The 18,981-nt window shown below is 38.2% G+C and overlaps 1 protein-coding gene and 1 long non-coding RNA gene across 4 annotated transcripts in view; one reads left to right on the top strand and one right to left on the bottom strand.

The window, feature by feature from the left end:
• KSR2 (kinase suppressor of ras 2) overlaps positions 1–18,981 on the top strand; it is a 388,289-nt gene that overhangs the window by 315,557 nt on the left and 53,751 nt on the right. For both annotated transcript variants that reach the window (XM_075178524.1, XM_075178525.1), the window contains exon 15: positions 15,443–15,539. In XM_075178524.1, coding sequence (XP_075034625.1) covers positions 15,443–15,539 — 97 coding nt within the window. The remainder of the gene's footprint in view (positions 1–15,442; positions 15,540–18,981) is intronic.
• Positions 1–18,981, bottom strand: part of LOC142096420 (uncharacterized) — a 71,529-nt gene that overhangs the window by 970 nt on the left and 51,578 nt on the right. Inside the window, exon 3 of one of the 2 annotated variants that reach the window (XR_012678054.1) lies at positions 7,901–7,941. The exons of the other annotated variant lie outside the window; for it this stretch is intronic. This is a non-coding gene — a long non-coding RNA (uncharacterized LOC142096420). The remainder of the gene's footprint in view (positions 1–7,900; positions 7,942–18,981) is intronic. 2 annotated transcript variants of the gene reach the window in all.

The raw sequence follows: 18,981 nt of genomic DNA, 5'->3' as shown, positions 1-18,981 counted from the left end.
TGCCAAACACTATGTTACATTGATCATAAAATTGCCATTCCATGCGGGCAGCACCACTCTTTCTCCGGTTGTGGTCATGAACTTTGGAGTATTATTTGCAAAGTAAATTCAATTTATTTACCACCTATTGCTGGCTGCACTTTATCCCATGCTGTGCTAGTATTTTTGATATGTTATAGTACACTGTTGCAGCCTTAACAGTGCCTGTGATCTGTTTCTTTATCTCGTTCTCTTCTCTAACAGCCAACAGCTCTCCCACCTTGTCCTCTAGCCAGTGTGTCATGGTTGCTCCTTTCTCTCTTCTCTGCAGCATTGAAACTTCATCCTCCAGCGTCCCTAATCCCCCAATCAGCTTCTTTATGTATTACAAAACCTGGGTCTCACCGCTCACACTGCAGGCAACCCTGGACTGAAATGGGAATAACCCTCCAAAAGTCCCAGGTCTAATTCCTGGGATTTTGTCTCCCTTTAACACTAAGCCACACCCCAAATTGTCGAAGCTCGCCCCGGGGAACACCCAGGATTTTTAGGCAGTGTGAATGGGGTATTAGTGGCATGTAGGCATACATATCTTCACTCAGCAGTTATTCATTTTCAGATAGCTGAACTAGGTTGGTAATGTGGCTTCCCACACTCTGTCTCCATGTTGGGATTGAATTAATTGCATCAGCAGTAACAAAGCATTGTCTGGCACATAGACAGTGTAAGTTTCAACCAGTGGTCTCTAAAACACCCCCACTGGATAACCTGGAGACTACAGAGGTGGGTCCCCATTTTAAAAGGAGTACAGAATCTGCATGGAGTCTAATGGTTCTGTGGCACTTTGGACCCAACAAGTTTGTCACCACAGTCCTGTCCATTAGCTCTGTTGTTCTTGTGGTTTTTTTTTCTTATTACCTTGGCAGGGTGAAAGCTGTCGTTAATCTTTATTATGACACCAGTCTATACTTGACTGTCATGTCGGCAAAACTAATGGATGAGTTGAAATGGAGAGGAAACTCATTATATGAATGACAGCACATTAGATAACATGGTAGACGTTTCCTCCTCTCCCCATTCACCTTGCTTCTCCCTCTCCTCATCCCCCTCTTCTGCCTCATACACACTGTTGATTCATTTGTACAATTTTCTTGCTCTAGTTTGTTCTTTTTCATTTCCTCTCTAGTCATGTTGGCAATTTGACATAGTGTCTCACATTTGTTTAGATTTATTTACTTGTCTGAGTGAGAATTAAAGTGTCCTTGGGGCATATGTGTAGGTACCTGTGTTGCTCTGCAGCATTACCATTATCCATCCCTTTCCACTCCCAGCTAACCATTTCAGAGGTATATTTAACCATTTCACTTACAGAGCAATGTTTTACCCTTGAGACTGTGGCTTACGATATCTGAGGTAATATTAACCCTTTGACTGCAGAAAGACCATCTAAAAAATATGGGACCTCATGCAACACCTTGATTTTCTCAGCTTTCCTTCCACTGGCTTTTATACACAACGCTACACTTTCTATAACAACTTCTATTTTACTTCTCTGTCATCTACTCTTTTCCAATACATCTCCACTTCTACTCTTTCAACCTCTTATTGATGTCCTTTACCCTCTGCTCTTCAAAGTGTCAACTAGTCCTTTCTCCATTACCTCAACATCTCTGTATTATCTGGATTCACTTAAATATACTGAGTCATTATGGAGAGCATAAAAAGGAGTAACTTTGCACCTGGGCAAAATTATGTTGCATTGGAGGGGTAGGTAAATTTAAAATGTGGGGACAGATTTATAGTTGTGGTAGGGCATGTCCTAGATCAACTTTAAATTTCAGTGTAAAAATCAAACTATCAAGTATTGTGTGCTACATGAAAAAACAGCCAATTTTTAACTTATGTGCAAAATAATAAACTAATTTGCACCCCTTGCATTGTAACATGGTTTGTCCCAGAGAACATTTACTCCTTTTTTTGCCTTATTTTCCTTAATGACTGAGGCCCACTGTGTTCTTAATCCACTTTTTCCATCTTCTCTCTAATCATTTACTCGATTTATTCTCCTCATGAGTTCAGTTTAATGGATCTTATAACTTATATATTTATCCTCAATCATCCTGTTTTTGCATTTGACCCCGTGCACTGGACCATTTGTGACCATTACACTTCTAAGCCAGTAACAGGATACAGAGGATGTCAAATGCTGTTATAAAATGTACCTCTCCTACTTTATCTTGGAGATCTCTATCCTCTTTATTTTATTAAATAACATCTGTTTTATTGCATAAAATCCCATCATAACAATGATTCATTTCCCATTCCATTCCACACCTTCCCAAGCCTATGGTGAGGGGAAGAGTTGATGGTTCCCTAATGATAAGATAAAATAGGACATTTTGTGAACTCAGTTATCTACAAAATATTTAAAAAAGTATATATGCCAAAAGTCTAGAAAAAACAGGATGATTTGTTGTAAAAGCAAATAAAAAACTGAAGAATATAAGTTGTTAAAATTAATTAATATTACAACATTTAAATTTGAGAACTCTTTTGGGATAAATGTTTTATCTGGAGCTTAAAAACCATAAAATTACAAAATAAACAGGAATTCCAAGTTTCCTTAATTCAGTGTTTTAATAGGCTTTCTTGGGAAATAAAATATTTTTTTTAGTCATCGTATGTGACTGAGAACATTTGTCTGCTTAATAATGTTTAATACAGGAACTGCACAGATGTTATTTTTACTCTTTTGTGGCAAGCAATATGCTAGTTTTCTTTACAGCAACATTGGAGAATATTCTTCATACATTCAATCTGTCTAGGACCGTTCTTAAAAGTTGTGCTTGAATTATAGTGCCTACTGCATTCTGAATACGAAAAAAGGAATCAATATTATATGATGATATTATATGATCCAATTTAACCAAAATCTATATATATAATCATAATTGAACTGTGGGTTACAGGGGCGAACGGAGGATTGTCGGGGGGGCGGTGTATACAGCACCGCTGCGGACACTTCTTTGACAGCGCCGCGGCTGCTGTATAGGACAGTGCAGCTATAGCTGCCACTTAGTTAGCGCAGGGGGGGTTTCTGGAGACTCAGAAACCCCCCCTGCGTGCGCCACTGGGTTAGTTATTTCTGCAGCAGGTTTCATAATTGTGTTCTCCTGTTTTCCAGTTTGCTCATGACTGTTCTCACTCATTAGCTGACAGAACAATGTTGATGGTTAAAGTATCATTATTCAAATTCATTCTTCTGCCTTTATCAAACATTGGGGTATATTTACTAAGGGAAAAAAACTCACAGGCTTCTCCCTATCAATCAAGGCCTCTGCCAGTGGAGGGTTTCTCCTGGCAAAAGCTTCCCCATGCGAAGCATGAGGAAGGCTATTTTAGAAGGATTACAGTGTTACATGTACCGCCACAATCCTCATATCGATATCGCCATCTCAGGATGGTGATAGCAGGGATAACCTATAGAAAAAAATATATGGTTTAAAATAAAAACTAAAGGAGAATTTTTTTTTCTATTTTATAAACATTTCCTTTTTTTTTTAATTAACCTATTTTTCATGAAAGTGGAACTGGAAGACCAAGTGCGGCTGTCAGTTCCACTGCACATGTGTGAACCGGCAAAGTGTTCCGCATGTGCAGACCAGACTGGCTGGAGCAGCGGTAAGTCTTCTCTTACTGCTGCCAGCCAGTATCCCCAGGGAGTATCACTCAGCTGTTACCACTACATTTTATTAGTGAACTGTAGTCAAACATTATTTTCTTTAACTGCAATAATTTGCTTTAGAATCTTTGATATTGCTGCATAATGGTTAAGAGAACATTGAAATAATTTTTTTAAAGAACACTTTTCTGTCTCTGACAACCGAAAAGTCATTTAAGACAGCTCTGTTCTGTGAGAACAATGAGGTAAATTCAATTCATATTATCAAAGAAATACAGTATTCCCTGCTGTGGTGTGGGCATGGTTGCTGCAGAGGCAAACACAGCAAGAGTTAAAGCGATTAACACTAATATTACTACTGCATATCCTAATATAGCAATTTCATTTAATGTCATTATCTGCTAGCCTCATACGCTAACTTGCTAGAAAAAAATAATTTTTATATATGTATATATATATACATTTAATACAAGTTAACCCGTGCATGATACTCATGCATTCTAGTCAAATCAAGCTACTTAAGGTGTTAAAAAGGTTCTTGTCATGCATTTGGGCCATAGCCCAGGCCTCAACCACCAACCACTCCCCACTGTCACCCCCGGCAACCACCAACCACTCCCAACTGTCACTTCTCCTTCAAGAAATATATATATATTTTTTTTAAATCTTTATAAACACTTTTAACAATTAACAAATTAAATTAACAAATTAAAAACATCTTAGTATACCAAATTTCAGCCCTTTCTGAATTTTTTATTCCACACACACTAAGAATTTAGTAGGTCAGTGTATAACTCCGCCCAGCAGGTGGCGCTGCAGCTTGGTTTTATTTTTTCCACACACACACACAGACAGACAGACTAACACACGCCACTAGACATTTATATTATAGATATGTATATATATATTTAAAAACACATTAAATTACTTGTGGAGGTGGCAGGTGGTGGGAGATGGATGCTGATTGACTTTAACACTTTAACATCCATTCAGCTCTAGTACTACTCATTTACAAACTTCCCACTTCCGTTAGGGTAGGATGTTAAACTGATTGCACTTGAACGTTTGAACTTACATCTCAATCTCCAACTGTGAGGATCACATACTCTAGACTCATCATTCCATGTGGTCTCTTGTAACACGCTACCTTGGTTTCAGTCCAGCGTTCCATCTCGATTCATACACATGGTTTACGAACCCACATGATTGAAAGTACCACTTTAAAAACCCTCCAACCCTACCACTAACAAATGATTATCTCCCTCAGGAGTTACTACCAGTTATCTCTATTATGGGGCGCAACCCACTTAGCAGTGCACAGCCTGAGGGGCTTTACACTTTTAAAATAACAAATAAAAATACAAGTTTAGCTCCCCCTCACAATATAGTAAATATTTGATATAAGGCCTGGCGAAGCACTTCCCATGTCCTCTCCTATGACTTCCTCTTACTCATTCCTCCAGTACATTCTAGTAGCTAGTATACAGAGCAGATCCCATTCTAGTGACTAGTACTGAATAAAAAAATAACCCTTTGTGAAGGCTAGAAAGCAGAACATGACAATTTCTTGTGGTTGGTACATAAATAGATTGGGCAATTGTGCACTAATATGGTAACCAGATCACTTTCTGATGGCTAGGATATAATAAGATCAGTTTCTGATATCTAGTGATCAAAATAAATCCCTTTTTTTGGCTCGTATACTAAAGAGACCTCTTTTTCATATATGATGTGCAGTGAAGATCTCTGGTGACTAGATATCAGAATATATCCCTTTAATGTGGTAAATATACATAATTCTGCAGGCTAGTATATATTGAAGTGAAGACCCTTCTTTTATGGCTAATATGCAGTGAAAACCCCTTGCCAATTTATAAATAGATCCTTTTCTTTTGATTGTATGTTCTGTAATTGATAGTATACTGTGGCTAGTATAAAGTGAAGCATCCCATTTTGGTGATTAGTGTACAGTGATGACCTCTCTCTGGTGTCTACTATACAATGAATACCCCTTTGTGGTAGCTATTATAAAAAAAACATCTATCTGATAGATAATATATAAAACAGACAACATTTGTATGTGTTATATTCATTTTGCTGTAAAGATATCACACCTAGAAGTATTGGAGCCTTATTTGCTGGGAGCACTCCATTTCTTGTCATACAATTTACTTTGGAAGTCATTAAGCATTTGCTGTAGGATAGGAAATGGAGAACCCCCAGCCATTGATAATTTAAGCTAAGAGAGGCTCCAGACCAAATGGCAATATCTTTATTTAAAAGTCTTGTTATCTCCAATCCTGGGGCTTCAGAGACATAGTACAAGACAATTGGACTGTCCTGGGATGGTTGGCTACTTTGGGTTTATGTTATGTATCTAGCTATCTTTACTTATATTATCATGTGCCTATGTCTTGTGAAAATGCACCCATTATTGGAGATGTCTGTGGGGTGTACAAAATACACACAGTGCATTACTGCGAAAACTCGGCAATTTAGCAAGCAATGATATTTACCGCAGTCTGTGCCTGGGGATACTGTGTAGAATTATATGAATAGCGTGCAGATGCAAAGCCAGATATCAGGAACCAGCAGATTATAAATGGCAAAACCAGGTATCAAGAACCAGGAGACTGCTGAATGCAGAGTCAGCAACTGCTTGATGCAAGGTCAAAAGCACAAAGGACACAGATACAGCAACCTGGAAGCTAGTGTGTAACAATATCACTGGCAATGAGTGCAGGACAGGTGAGAGCTTATAAAGTGCATCTTTCCAATCAGCACTCAATGGAAGACACAGTTGAGCTGCATAGCAGGTCTGAATAACAACCTTGCGCCCGCATTGCTGCAGATGGGAACCAATCATACATCAGTTTTCGTACTTCAATGCTGAGCCATGGGTACACTGCTGTTTGGTCAGAAAGAAATAGATCAGTTCAATTCTGAACAAATATAAATGTGGTGCTCCAAAATACCAGACCAAGCACACAGCATTCTGGGGGTTAACTACATGCTGTTTTGGCATTCACATGCTCATTGCAGGGCTTTCAGTTTTGCAGCTCAGTTTAATAAAAAACAAAAGTTAGGATAAGGGCACAGGGTTCAACACATGCCTATGACTAGGACATCAGAACACACTGACATTGGTTCTGAGTTAACATGGACCCATGTAATCTGAGCCTTGTACTGCACTTTTTGCAAGTCACTATAACACTTGGGGTACAATCATCTCATCTTTAAAATATAGCATCAAGTTGCACTTGCACTAAGTTGGGTAGGGGGTATTTATGGAAAATTGTTAATGATTCTTACATTTTCCATCAGAGGAATATAGGTTGTACTTTATGGAGAAATGTCAACTTTTGGCCTCGGCTGGCACGTAATAGAAACCGGCCCTTTGAACAGCAAGCCAGTATTATATGCTGGCACAAGCACTGGTTGATCAGGATCATTTTCCACTTTGGCACGCAGGCTGAGCAGCTAAAGCACATGTGGAATCGTATGGTCATCAGAGAATGTACAAACTGGCAGATCGCGGTCTCATGTCTACTGTATTTATAGACAATGGGAAGAAATTACTCTTAATTGTTAGTTATATCAGCTCAATAAGCTATAAAAGTGACAAACTAAGAATACCTAGAGTACTTTGAAGCTGACTTCCCATTCCCATAGATTTAAAAGACACACACAACATAGGGGTAACATAGACACCTAATTAAAACTGAGTACATGAAAGCAGTTGTCTGTACATATAGAATAAGAGCAGATCATGAGAATTGCACTTAGAATACAGAGCAAAAGAAGTGACACTGTGTAATTGTCCATTAGAGCAAATAATGAGTTTTACATCCAGTACACAGATCAATATTGTGCCAGTAATAATCATGCCCATTGTCAAGGACACATGTTTTACTTATCAGACTATCTTGGAAATCATTATTTTTTAAACCTTAATTTAATTTTTAATGATAGGAATTTATGGTGGGTGCAAAATCTTCCAGTGTGCACTACAAAGTTAAAACCAATACATTAAATAACTCACTCAGAAGGGTTTTCTTTTAACAAGCCCTAAGCTCAGACGTAGGCTACCTGTGTCTCTCCAACTGTTGCGGAACTACAAATGCCAGAATGCCCTATCAGTCTTTGGCTGTCATTGTATGCCGATATCTTTAGCTCCAATGCAGCTGGAGAGCGCTAAACTGCCTACAATTGCTGCAGTTTACTCACACCATAACTAACCTGGTCTACTGGAGGTTTTTTTCTCATCTTTTTGAGCCTTGCTAAAATGTAAGGAAGACATTCAATGACAGATGGCTTAGCCATATAACCTTTTAACTTTTCCCTGCTGTTCTTACATTGCTCTTCAGTGAGATCAGTATTTCACTCTTCTATATAGTGAGCAGGAACCTCCAAATCCAAATAAAATTATGCAAATTAAGGTCCAAAAGGCATTAATAGTTACTTGTATTACACATCTTGAGTTCTAAAAGTGTTTTTTATCACTCATTCCACAAAGATCAAAATTAATGCAAATATAAGTACTTCGGACCGAGTCAAAAAGTTCAGATTAGGGTGTTTTTTTACATTGATTTTGTTAAGGTAATCATTGCTATCTGGTGGTTCTTACGAAGTTCAGGGGACGAGATTATTTAAATGAGATTGAGGGGGTTAGAGAAAGTGCAGAGGAATTTCTTTGTTTAGCTGAGGGTCATATAGTATTTTGTTGTCCAAGATATTTTATTTAGCTAAATGCCAAGTATTAATGAAACAAGTACATGTAAAGAAGTTGCCATTTAGCTAGTATTTTGTACAAGCACCAGGAACCTGTACATAGCACTGCCATCTGCTTTATTTAAACATGACTTTTACTGGAAGCATTAACAAATAAATTAGGTCTTTTACAATAAGGAAACCAGGTTTCCTCTGTAAATGAATCATTGGGCAGGGCTGTTTGGGGCCGGAGTCATGCTGTATTGTAATCCACATTGTTTAAATGTGATGCTGACAGATTTATAGACATACTCCTTTTCATTAGCCTCCTGCTCTAGAGTCTGGCATAGAAGAAATCCTGATAACAGAAGACCTCATAATTAAAGAGAAACAGGGGTGATTTATATCAGGCCAGTGTAATGCAGTGTATGAAAAGATTTTGCACTTTTGTGTCCTCATTGCATCTGACTTTGAAAATTGAGAAAAAATATATATTCAGGAATATATAAATAGTAGTTGCGCAGGTCAGGGATAGCAGGGCAGGGTCAAAGTCAATACAACACATCAAAGGTAAGGCAACATAAATTCATATCGGTGAACAAAGGCCAAAGTCACTGACAGACAAACATAATCATAACAAGCCAGGTCAGTACACAAAGAACCAGACAGGATATATAAATAAGGAACAGAACCCATTGTTGGGATTATAGAGTAAAACAGGGGACATCACTGGCATGTACCCAACTGTGTCCTCCTGCGTCACAAGATTTGCCTAAGTAGAGGCATCTTATAAGTGTACCAACTATATCAAGGAGAGGTGCCTGCAGATAGGTACACATGGAGCACAGCAAATCGGTGCACCTGAACAGCTGCTATAGTATGAATGAACATGTATGTTACAGTACCCACAACCCTCTGACCAACATTGCAACATACACAGCCCACTTAATACTTTTACCTTTGCGTTCTAGCTGGTCCATTGTGCAATATGATGTAGCACAGGGGCGGATCTAGAAAAATGCTGTACCCGGGGCGATTTAGGGGGGGGGGGCGATTTAGGCCCCGCCCCTTTCTAACATCTTAGACTGCCGACGGCTGCACACTATGTGCAGGTCCGTCCAGCCGTGACAGGCAGGGACAGTGTGCTGCCCGGCTGCTCTGATTGTGTTTTAAACACAGTCAGAGCAGCCGGGCAGCACACTGTCCCTGCCTGTCACGGCTGGACGGACCTGCACATACTGTGCAGCCGTCGGCAGCAAGTGTCTGCTAGGGGGGGCGATCGCCCCGATCGCCCCCCCCTGGATCCGCCACTGATGTAGCACATGACCTTGTGTTTCTAACTCCCATTGTCCTATAGATTGTAAGCTTGCGAGCAGGGTTCTGTTTCCAATTGTAAAGCGCTACGGAATTTGCTGGTGCTATATAAATAAATGTTGATGATGATGATGATCAGAGATTACCACAGACAATCAGGAAAGGTGTTTTGTCTGTAGAATAATAGGTGTGGTTGTTAGGAGTGAACTCTGCCCTGGGAAGCAGATCAGCGTAGTCACGATGATTAGAATAGTATTAGATTCTTAGGTATTGTTCCAGAAGCGGAATATTTTTTTCAGTTTCTTTTTTGTTTTGTGTCTGGTACATAGAACAAAAGTTTAATGATCTCCAAAAAGTTTACACAAATGGCACTCTGCAGTATGAGACCTATTCCATGGGTAGGATATACAAACAAAAAAATGTTTTATTGAATTAATTGGGAAATTGGAAGGCTTTTGAACAAATATTATCAGAACAGTAATTCATAGAAATATGAGTTCAAACCTTGTTGGGCACAGGAATAGACCGAAGAGGATCTGCTGCTGGCTGGAGACCAGTTTTCTGATGCACACAAGTAATATTTGAAAATTCTGCAAATTCATGAATATTTTGAAACTTTACTGTCATGGATCTAAGAGAACAATCCATGAGCATGATATTTTTACACCAAGGTTTTCCAAAGTTTTATTTTAAGAGAAGAAATAGAACTTACAATGAGAGTTATGATGTGCATAGATTCCTCTTGAAAAAAAGTCTAGTCAAGGAGCAAGTGAGAGCATCTGCTTTGACATTTTTGTTGCAGAAGCGTATGCTAACAGAAAGTCAAATGGGAGTAAAGAGTGACTAGTGAGCCAGATGAGCAATTAATTGCTGGCAATTTTAGAGCGACAATCGACTTTTATGGTCAATGTAAATTATGGTAGGGTGTCTCCATCACACCAGAGCAAATTTAAGGCTAAGAGTTCACAATCACCAATAGACTAGTTTTTCGGGGATGACAAATGCAGATTTAGTTTGGTGTGAGAATGGCTTCAAACCCACTGACAAGTACCCACTTTCTCAGTGGACAAGAGGGCTCTGAATCTTGCAAAATTGGTGCAGAAGAAATTTCACTACGCTGCATAGGCTGTGTCACAAATGTCTTCAGATTGATGTCTCTGGAACAGTTGTGTTATATACTAATAAATACTGGTTAAAATTACAAAATTTCTGCCATTAAATGAGCAACATTGCCGGAAGATTTTATGCAAATTGTGATTATCAGTGGAACAGACTGTCTTGCAGACCTGTGAAGTTACAGAAATACAATCAAAATAATTTTGACATGTTTGTAAAACTTGTTGAATTTACATGTAATGAATTCAGCTGCAATGACAACTGTCATTCTGCTGTATGGTGCGATTGTTTTTATTTTTTAAATGCTGGCATGCATAGAGATGTGCAATGCAACCCTAAAAATCCCATGATTCAACCTGAAATTCCCCAGCCAGGTAGTAGTATTAGCTACATGCATGATCAGCAATTACAGGTGTTGAAGGGTTACATGGAAAATATAGAAGTACTGAGGCTTGCTGGCAAATTGTAGCCTGGGGGCTAAACTCAGTTCAGCAGCCTATTAGGACCAGTGGCTTCAGAGGGCACGTGCCTCCCTGTCCCCCAGATAATCCAGCCCCTGCTGAGGGGAGACAGAAGTGCAGAAGAACATTCATAAATAATTCTAGACAATTTATATTTCACTTTATCATAGTCATTATATGAGGGCAACGAACAGAAAATGCCAACAAAGTTTGTTAGAAATATAGTTTAATGAACATTTTACAAACTTTAGAAGAGTTTGTTAGACAAACACTAAAATGTATCAGATTAATTTGTGACTTATTAAGTATGCATTTATTTGTTTACTTATATATTTATGTAAGGAATTATTAATACATGGCCAATTAATGGTGTGTGTGTAGACACATGAAACCGATAACTATACAAGACAAGACTCTTTTTGTTTACTTGGGGTTGTTTAGACTTGGGAAGAGAAGCTCCTTTCTAAGGGAATATCAAAAGGTTTTTGGTTTGTCAGACCAATTAGTGCAGATTAGCCTGTTAAACTACATATAATGAATACCTACTTTGAACTTCAGATGCTCTGAAACTCCAATTTAAAATATATGGCCAAAAGTATCTGAATACCCCTTCTAATTAGTATGTTTGCCCCTTTTAGACACATCCATTGCTAACAGGTACATAAAACCAATCATACAGCCATTCAACCTCCATAGTCAAACGGTAGCAGTCATGTTCCAAAATTTAGTGGAAACTCTTCCCAGAACAGAGGAGGTTGTTATATTGGCAAAAGGGGAAACGCAGAGTTGCATGTATCTACACTTACGCCTCCTTACAACTGTAGAGACAGGATGGTGGAGGGAAGGTGTGATATAACGTAAGCCAAGTAAAGTAAGGGCATGTTCATGCAAATGCTGCTGATGTAAACCAGCACGGGGACACATGTACTCCTGTCAGGAGCCGTTTCTTTTGCACCTGCTAGAGGGCAGGTGCAGGTATACTCTGAGGATGACGATCGCCAGTACTAGCTACTTGCTTCTGATTGGTTGATTTCAAATTAACCTCTGAGTCTGATAGGTGATTTCTTCATTGACCGTGCATATGTTATAGGATTTTGTAGGTATATTTTAAATATTTTTGTTGCTTCTTTGCTACTTTCATGCGTTTTTTTTACTATCTAAACAAAAGTAACCAAACTTATTATAACGCCTATAGACTGGCCAAAGTCACGCATTGGTGGTTTGCTTCCAATTTCTTTGGATGTTTTGAGCTGGAAAATGAGCTAACTCTGTCTCACACACTCATGGTTGTCCTATGGCTGCATTAAGGGACATTAAGGGACATTAAGGGCATATGTGCCGTTCCCAGTGCAGCTCTGTTCTGATCTGCCTCCCAAGCTTAAACTTTTTGGTTCATTATTTTTTAATGCAGTACTACTTCATAGTTCAATTGGAAAGAAATTTTTGTCGACGTCATGCCTTAGGAGAAGTTCCCAATGGGCTGTAATTTGATACAGTACATTTACTTTGGTTAATTTAATCCCCCTTCTGATTAGAATTGCTAATGCTTCAGTTGCTTCATTTAGAAGACTTGTTAAATGTTGTGACACATCTAAATATAAATGAATCAAACACATATGTGCTGCTATAAGGTGTGTATAGGTGAGTGTGGCTGGGTCCCTGAGTGTTCGGCTGCCGCACACGTGTGGCAGCCATCTTGAAATGGACTCTGACAATAAGGGGCTACATGGAAAGTGAGGTCTACTCAATTGGCTTGATTGATTTTAAAACTGATACTATGCAGATATCATAGAGGCATCCCATGGGGTCCAAACTGTACAACATCCAAATTACCTTTTGGTAAAAAAATACTATTATAGACCACTGAAACCCATAAGCAAGAGCCTGAAGGGCATTACAGATGCCTGAAAACCTCACTTAAGTTCTGGATATGCTGCCCCTACTAACTATATACATACAATTAAGATGGCAACACATGGGGACAAACTGACTGACACCTGGTCTGGTATGATCTTGAGGTGTCCCACTCAGGGCCTTCTTAACAGCATTATTGGCCCCCGGACAAAGCAGTGCACTGGGGCCCTACCTACATAATCACTCACAGGAATAAAAAATTTAATTATCGATAAAATTAAGCTTATATTTATTGGTACCTCTTGCTTGTCTTCCCTACGTACAATTAGTACATGTACGTTGTTTTCTTCAAGATATGTCTTTGCAATAGCAAGATCGCATGTACAGATCACATCTAATACTGAGGTGATTAGTTCACCTAAATGTATTAATAAGAGAGTTTGAAGGTTCTGAATAAATTTCCTGGAATAACATATTGCAAGGTTGGCAAGTCTATGGGGCCCCTATGCTCATGGGGCCCCCAGGCAACTGCCCAGCGTGCCCATGCGTTAAGATGGCTCTGGTCCCACTTAATTGTTGTCCAATACACACACAAGCAGTTGTTTTTATCAACTGACAAGATTTTCTGTCCTTGACTTGATATGTACATTCTTGCATTAGAGTAACTACACTACAACGGAGAGATTTTCTCTCACCCTTTAGAGATCTGTGTTTATGACATCATCGAATGTATTTTGGCTTAAGCTATTCAAAATGTTCCAAAATACATCTTGAATTTTCCTTATTTTTGTATTTGGGTGTTTATGTTGATTTTGCCAGATAAGTGATGTATTTACGTTGTGGAACATTTTTTTTACCCTTATTTCTCGTTGCCTTATTATGTTTGGCTATAACCTGTGTAGTGATATTTAGGTTCAGGTTGGGGTGTGGGGTGTCCTTTACATTGAGGACTTGTCATTAATCAAAGTCAATAGAGTGGAAGTTAAATGCTTAATAAATATGAAAGTGTTAGAAGTGGTCAATATACAAAACGTGCAGACAGATTTCGCCTGTTAATATAAAATGATATAAGACTATAAAGGTTATCTACAAAAGGGCAAAAATGCAGATGCTTAGTGGATTTAATTTAGCACAAATGCTCCATATGAACTGCCTTGCATATACACAGAAGCACCTACCTACTTTGCAGGACGGCGGATCTGGCTGGAAATACATATGGTTGATAAACGTCACTAGTCCTGGCTACTACCACTGTAGGATTACCCTTTCATTACTGTCACCTCCTCATTTTTATACTAAAATACTGGTCAGTCCAGCCATATTTATATCTTACATTAATCATCAGAAAGGGGACATTAGGATTGTTGCTTTAAGGTGTAACTTTTTGGGGTTAAAAAAATATATTTTTTATTTTAATATTATGTTTTGCATGCAAATACAGCGCCATTTAGGAAGCTACTACTTGGCAAGATTGCGTGTCTGGAGATATGTATGGTAGAAAGAGTGAAAACATCACTGCAAAGTCGGCAAACTACCACTTTAGGACCAACCCATTCATTAATTTAAACATTTCTGTTTTTCTCCAAAAATATTGCTCAGTTTAACCTCGTTCGTATTGCACATTATTCATGAGAGTGGGGATATAAGAGGATTGCCTTTATTACATGAGTCACTTGTATGTGTTTTTATTACATTGGACAGCGCACCTAAACATGCACTTCTCTACCAAAGTGCAGCTGGAAAGCGCTAAATGTAAAAGTATAGAATGACGTTCTGAGATGGTGTAAAAATTAAGTTCTATTGTGGTATGAAAATGGTTGTGTGCCCTTCTGCAGAGCAAGAAATGCTCCTAAAATGTGATTCCCCTCCCCCCTTTTATCCATGTGCAACTCTTTCTATGGACAGGTGTAACCTTCTACATGCCACTATTAGAAATACATATAGAAAGTTGCTTTACCGTAAAGTGTACTTGCAGGGGCATAAAGCATCCCAATGATAGTTTAGGATAATTTTTGGTTGCCAACACCACCACGTAAATGTAAGTAGTTCTGGTGGAGGGGAGTGTTGTTGTTTTGACATGTGGGTGCACTATACGGCCCATATCCTGCACTCAACAAGCAACACTCTCGATCCTCCAGCTCCTCCCTTTCGAAGATGCAAAATTTTGCATCCTTTGGCCCTCAAATCCATGTGAAAAAACAAGTGCATTTGTGCAAAAATAAGTGTTGACGTCACAAAATGGCTTTTCCACTGTACTTTAGCTCTTCTTAGAGTGTTATGCTGAGGATCTAATAAACATATTTATGTATACATGTTTGTATTTCAGCTTGTGCAAGGGAAGAACACTATACTCAGTGGTCCGGGACGCAAAAATCGTCTTAGATGTCAATAAGACAAGACAGATAGCACAAGAAATTGTGAAGGTAAGTGTTTTATTTCAGAGAACAATTATCTGTCTGTCTAAATATCTATGTATGCACAGTATATAGGGGCTTCTCAGGGGCAAACGCAGGATTTGTAGAGGGGGGTTTCCACACCATGCAGCCAGTGGGCGTGACCAGCATGCATGGGGCATTGCTATAATTTTAGACAGTGCTTGGATGCTCTCCAACTCTTCTTATCCTCATAATATACATGGGTAATGCTGCGTGGACTACTGTTAGGTGCACGCAGCTCTCCCTTTTCAAGCAGAGCCGTGTGACGCAGGGGCAGGGTCCAGCCACCTCAATTATACAGTGCCCCAGGCACTGGGACCCCCCTTCCCCCCCTTCGGTTTGCCTATGCTTCTATAGCAGTGTGATATAATTATAAACCCTGAGAGTATTTCCATGTAAAAACAATATTGGAATTTTTGTGCACCTACCAGAGGTGTAATATGGTTGGAATGAGGAGAGACAGTGAATGGTGGAGATATGAATGATTAATTAATAATTGTAGAAATCTTAAGACAGTCAGCTGCTGTCAACATGTCTGTCCTACACCATTTACATTAACAAATCCTCCTTCCTGTTTTGGTTATGGAGAAAGCTTTTGATTTTGCTCTGCATGAGCACTCTTGTGGTTATATTCTATGTATATATAAACTGCATGTACTTTCAATGAATGAGTCTGGTCTAGAGAGAGATTCCAGGCATCTGTAACCCCCCTTTACTTGCCTATATCTATTCCCTGGCTTAGAGCATAAAAATGATCTAGAGCTAATGCACGTGAATAAAAGAAAAATCGATTGAACAGTGCTGCATAAGATGTAAATGACTATTAATCTTTATTTATATAGCTTCAACATATTATGCAGTGCTGCATAGAGAATGTTTAATGATTCACATCAGTTCCTGCCCCAGTGGAGCTTACAGTCTAAAATCCCTACCACACAAATACACTAGGGTCACTTTCGTCAAAAGCCAATTAGCCTACCAGGTTTTTTTTTTTTGGACTGTGGGCGAAAACCCATATGAACACAAAGAGAACATACATATATAGTTCCCTAGAATGAAACTCATGGACCCGGGGCTATGAGACAGCAATGCTAATTAGTGTAACACGTTGTCTTTACTTAAATAAAAAAGGATAAAAATAACTTACTAATAATAACTTAATAATAATAATAATAATAATAATAAGATGGTAAGGGCCACATATACGATATAGATTCATCTTCTAGGAAATGTTACACAGTACAGGCTTTGTAGGTTTCCTGGAATGCTGAACTACATGACCTGACTGAGGGGTTAAGGTCAAAGTGGCCCTGTATAAAATATCACACAATGCAAGTCTGAACATTCTGCTGATAGATGGGAAGATGAAAAATGTCACTATGGCAAAAAAGAGGTTGTTATGTATTACAGGACAGAATACCAAGCCTTAAAGACCAATAAACATTAATACCCATTTTATTTTGTACTTTTACATGAAGATTACAAGAGATGAATAGTATAGTAAGTTAACATTCTTGATGCATACTTTATAAGTTATACTGCATTGCAAGAATGTAATTACTTTGTGTTGGTAAAATGTCTAGATCTGAGCTTTTGCAATGTAAGCAGAATTATGCCACAAAGTATTGTAAACCAAACAACTGACAATGATAGATGTAAATCATTTCTCAACAAAATGTTATGCAGCGCACATCAAAATTGAGAAAAATTACAAGACTTAATTATCCGCTCCACTGAGCACATAGAGGTGAAAAGATCACAACTCACTGCGTCTGTAGGTGTGCTATTCATATAATTAATTGTGTCCCTATTGTTGTGTCTCTAACGCAAGATCATTCTTAATTTCTAGTAGCAAAATTGGATGCCCCTCTCTATAATTGACCTAATACTAATACTGCAGTGTTTACGGCTTCCTTATTAATGGTATGTCATACATCGAAAAACATGATAAACCCTTCTATTACTTAATGCTTCAAACCCTAAAGAAAATACATATGTGTAAGGTTAATCCCGATCGGTAACAGTACTTTATTACAGTTATAGTCACATAGGGGATATCTTAGTTATTTTGCTTCAAGAAGTGACCATTTAAATGACATCTTCTCATCAATTACACAAACCAAGCATCGGAATGGCTGTGACATACCTTCTAAAGAACAAATATAATTATTACATTTACCAAAAGGTCAAAACCACTAATCTATACCATGGCATCAAGAACATTAGTATTTTGAAATGTATTTTACATATATTTAATGTGTCTGCCTAAAACAGCTGATTCATCATAAGCATGGGGCTTTTAATCAATTTAATCCAGTTTTTAATAAATTTTATCAAATATATGTCAGTGAATCAGCTTTATGACCCCTTGCCCAGTGTTTCATTGTTTAATAACTTTACTGTTGTCTGCAATGCATGTGTATAAATGCCATTTACTATATGGAATGTTGTTAAACATACAATTAACAGGAAATTGGGGTCTTAATATAAATATAGTAATATAAAAACATGATTAGTAATGAAAATATTATTTGGTAGTAGAATACAATAGGCTTGCAAAGGTACAATCAAGGAGACCCACCCTAAATAGCTGCCTGAACCTTGTTTTGGGTGTTGACCTAGAGTTAGAAGTTAGTAAACTCTTCTAAATGGTATGATTCTGCAAGTATATATGTAAAAGTTTCCACATTACTTTAAGAGAGAGGAATCAGCGTTTCATTTATTGTCATCTGTTTCAGTCTTTGGTGGGGGCATTGTTGCTATTAATACCTATGGAGAAATGTCCTGGTTTTTAGTTGTAAAAAAACCCATTTCCTTTGAAATTGCTTCATGTAATATCACTACCTCTTCTTACACGGAATATGTCTTTGCATTGTCAGCCTTAGTGCTGCATAATATATCTGTGCTGACAAATAGTTCATTTCCTTCATACAACCATCTGCACAATGATTTCAAGAGTGTATCTGCATCGTGCAAGATCTGGTAAAAACACAATAGCTATTTTTGGAGTCTTTGGAAAAGTTTTGAGTTATGATACTCTTAAAGAGCTATAATCATTGTGCCGATAAATATCACTGTGTCTGTGTTTACTCAATTTATACATTTATCATAACCATTGGTCCTTTAGTGGATCCATCCCTCTGAGATCAGTACACGTTTATTCCTTTGTGCCCTCTTGCTATCCTTTTTATGTTTTACTATTTATGAGGTGCTGCATTACATTAACTGAGTGAGAGCGCCTGTATTCTTTGTTTTTCCTGAACTGCGCTATGGAACGATGTGTAGGATCATCACTGCAACAGAGGGTGGTTGAGTAAAGAAATTTTATATATTACATTCATCGCCCCTTCAAGTGAATGAATCACAATGATGGATCATTCAAGTCTTTACTTGCTAATGCTCTTAACTAAGAAAGTGCATTGGACAAACC

This window comes from Mixophyes fleayi, chromosome 1, assembly GCF_038048845.1.
Source record: "Mixophyes fleayi isolate aMixFle1 chromosome 1, aMixFle1.hap1, whole genome shotgun sequence".
Lineage (NCBI taxonomy): Eukaryota > Metazoa > Chordata > Amphibia > Anura > Limnodynastidae > Mixophyes > Mixophyes fleayi.
This window is presented reverse-complemented; position numbering and strand designations above follow the sequence as displayed.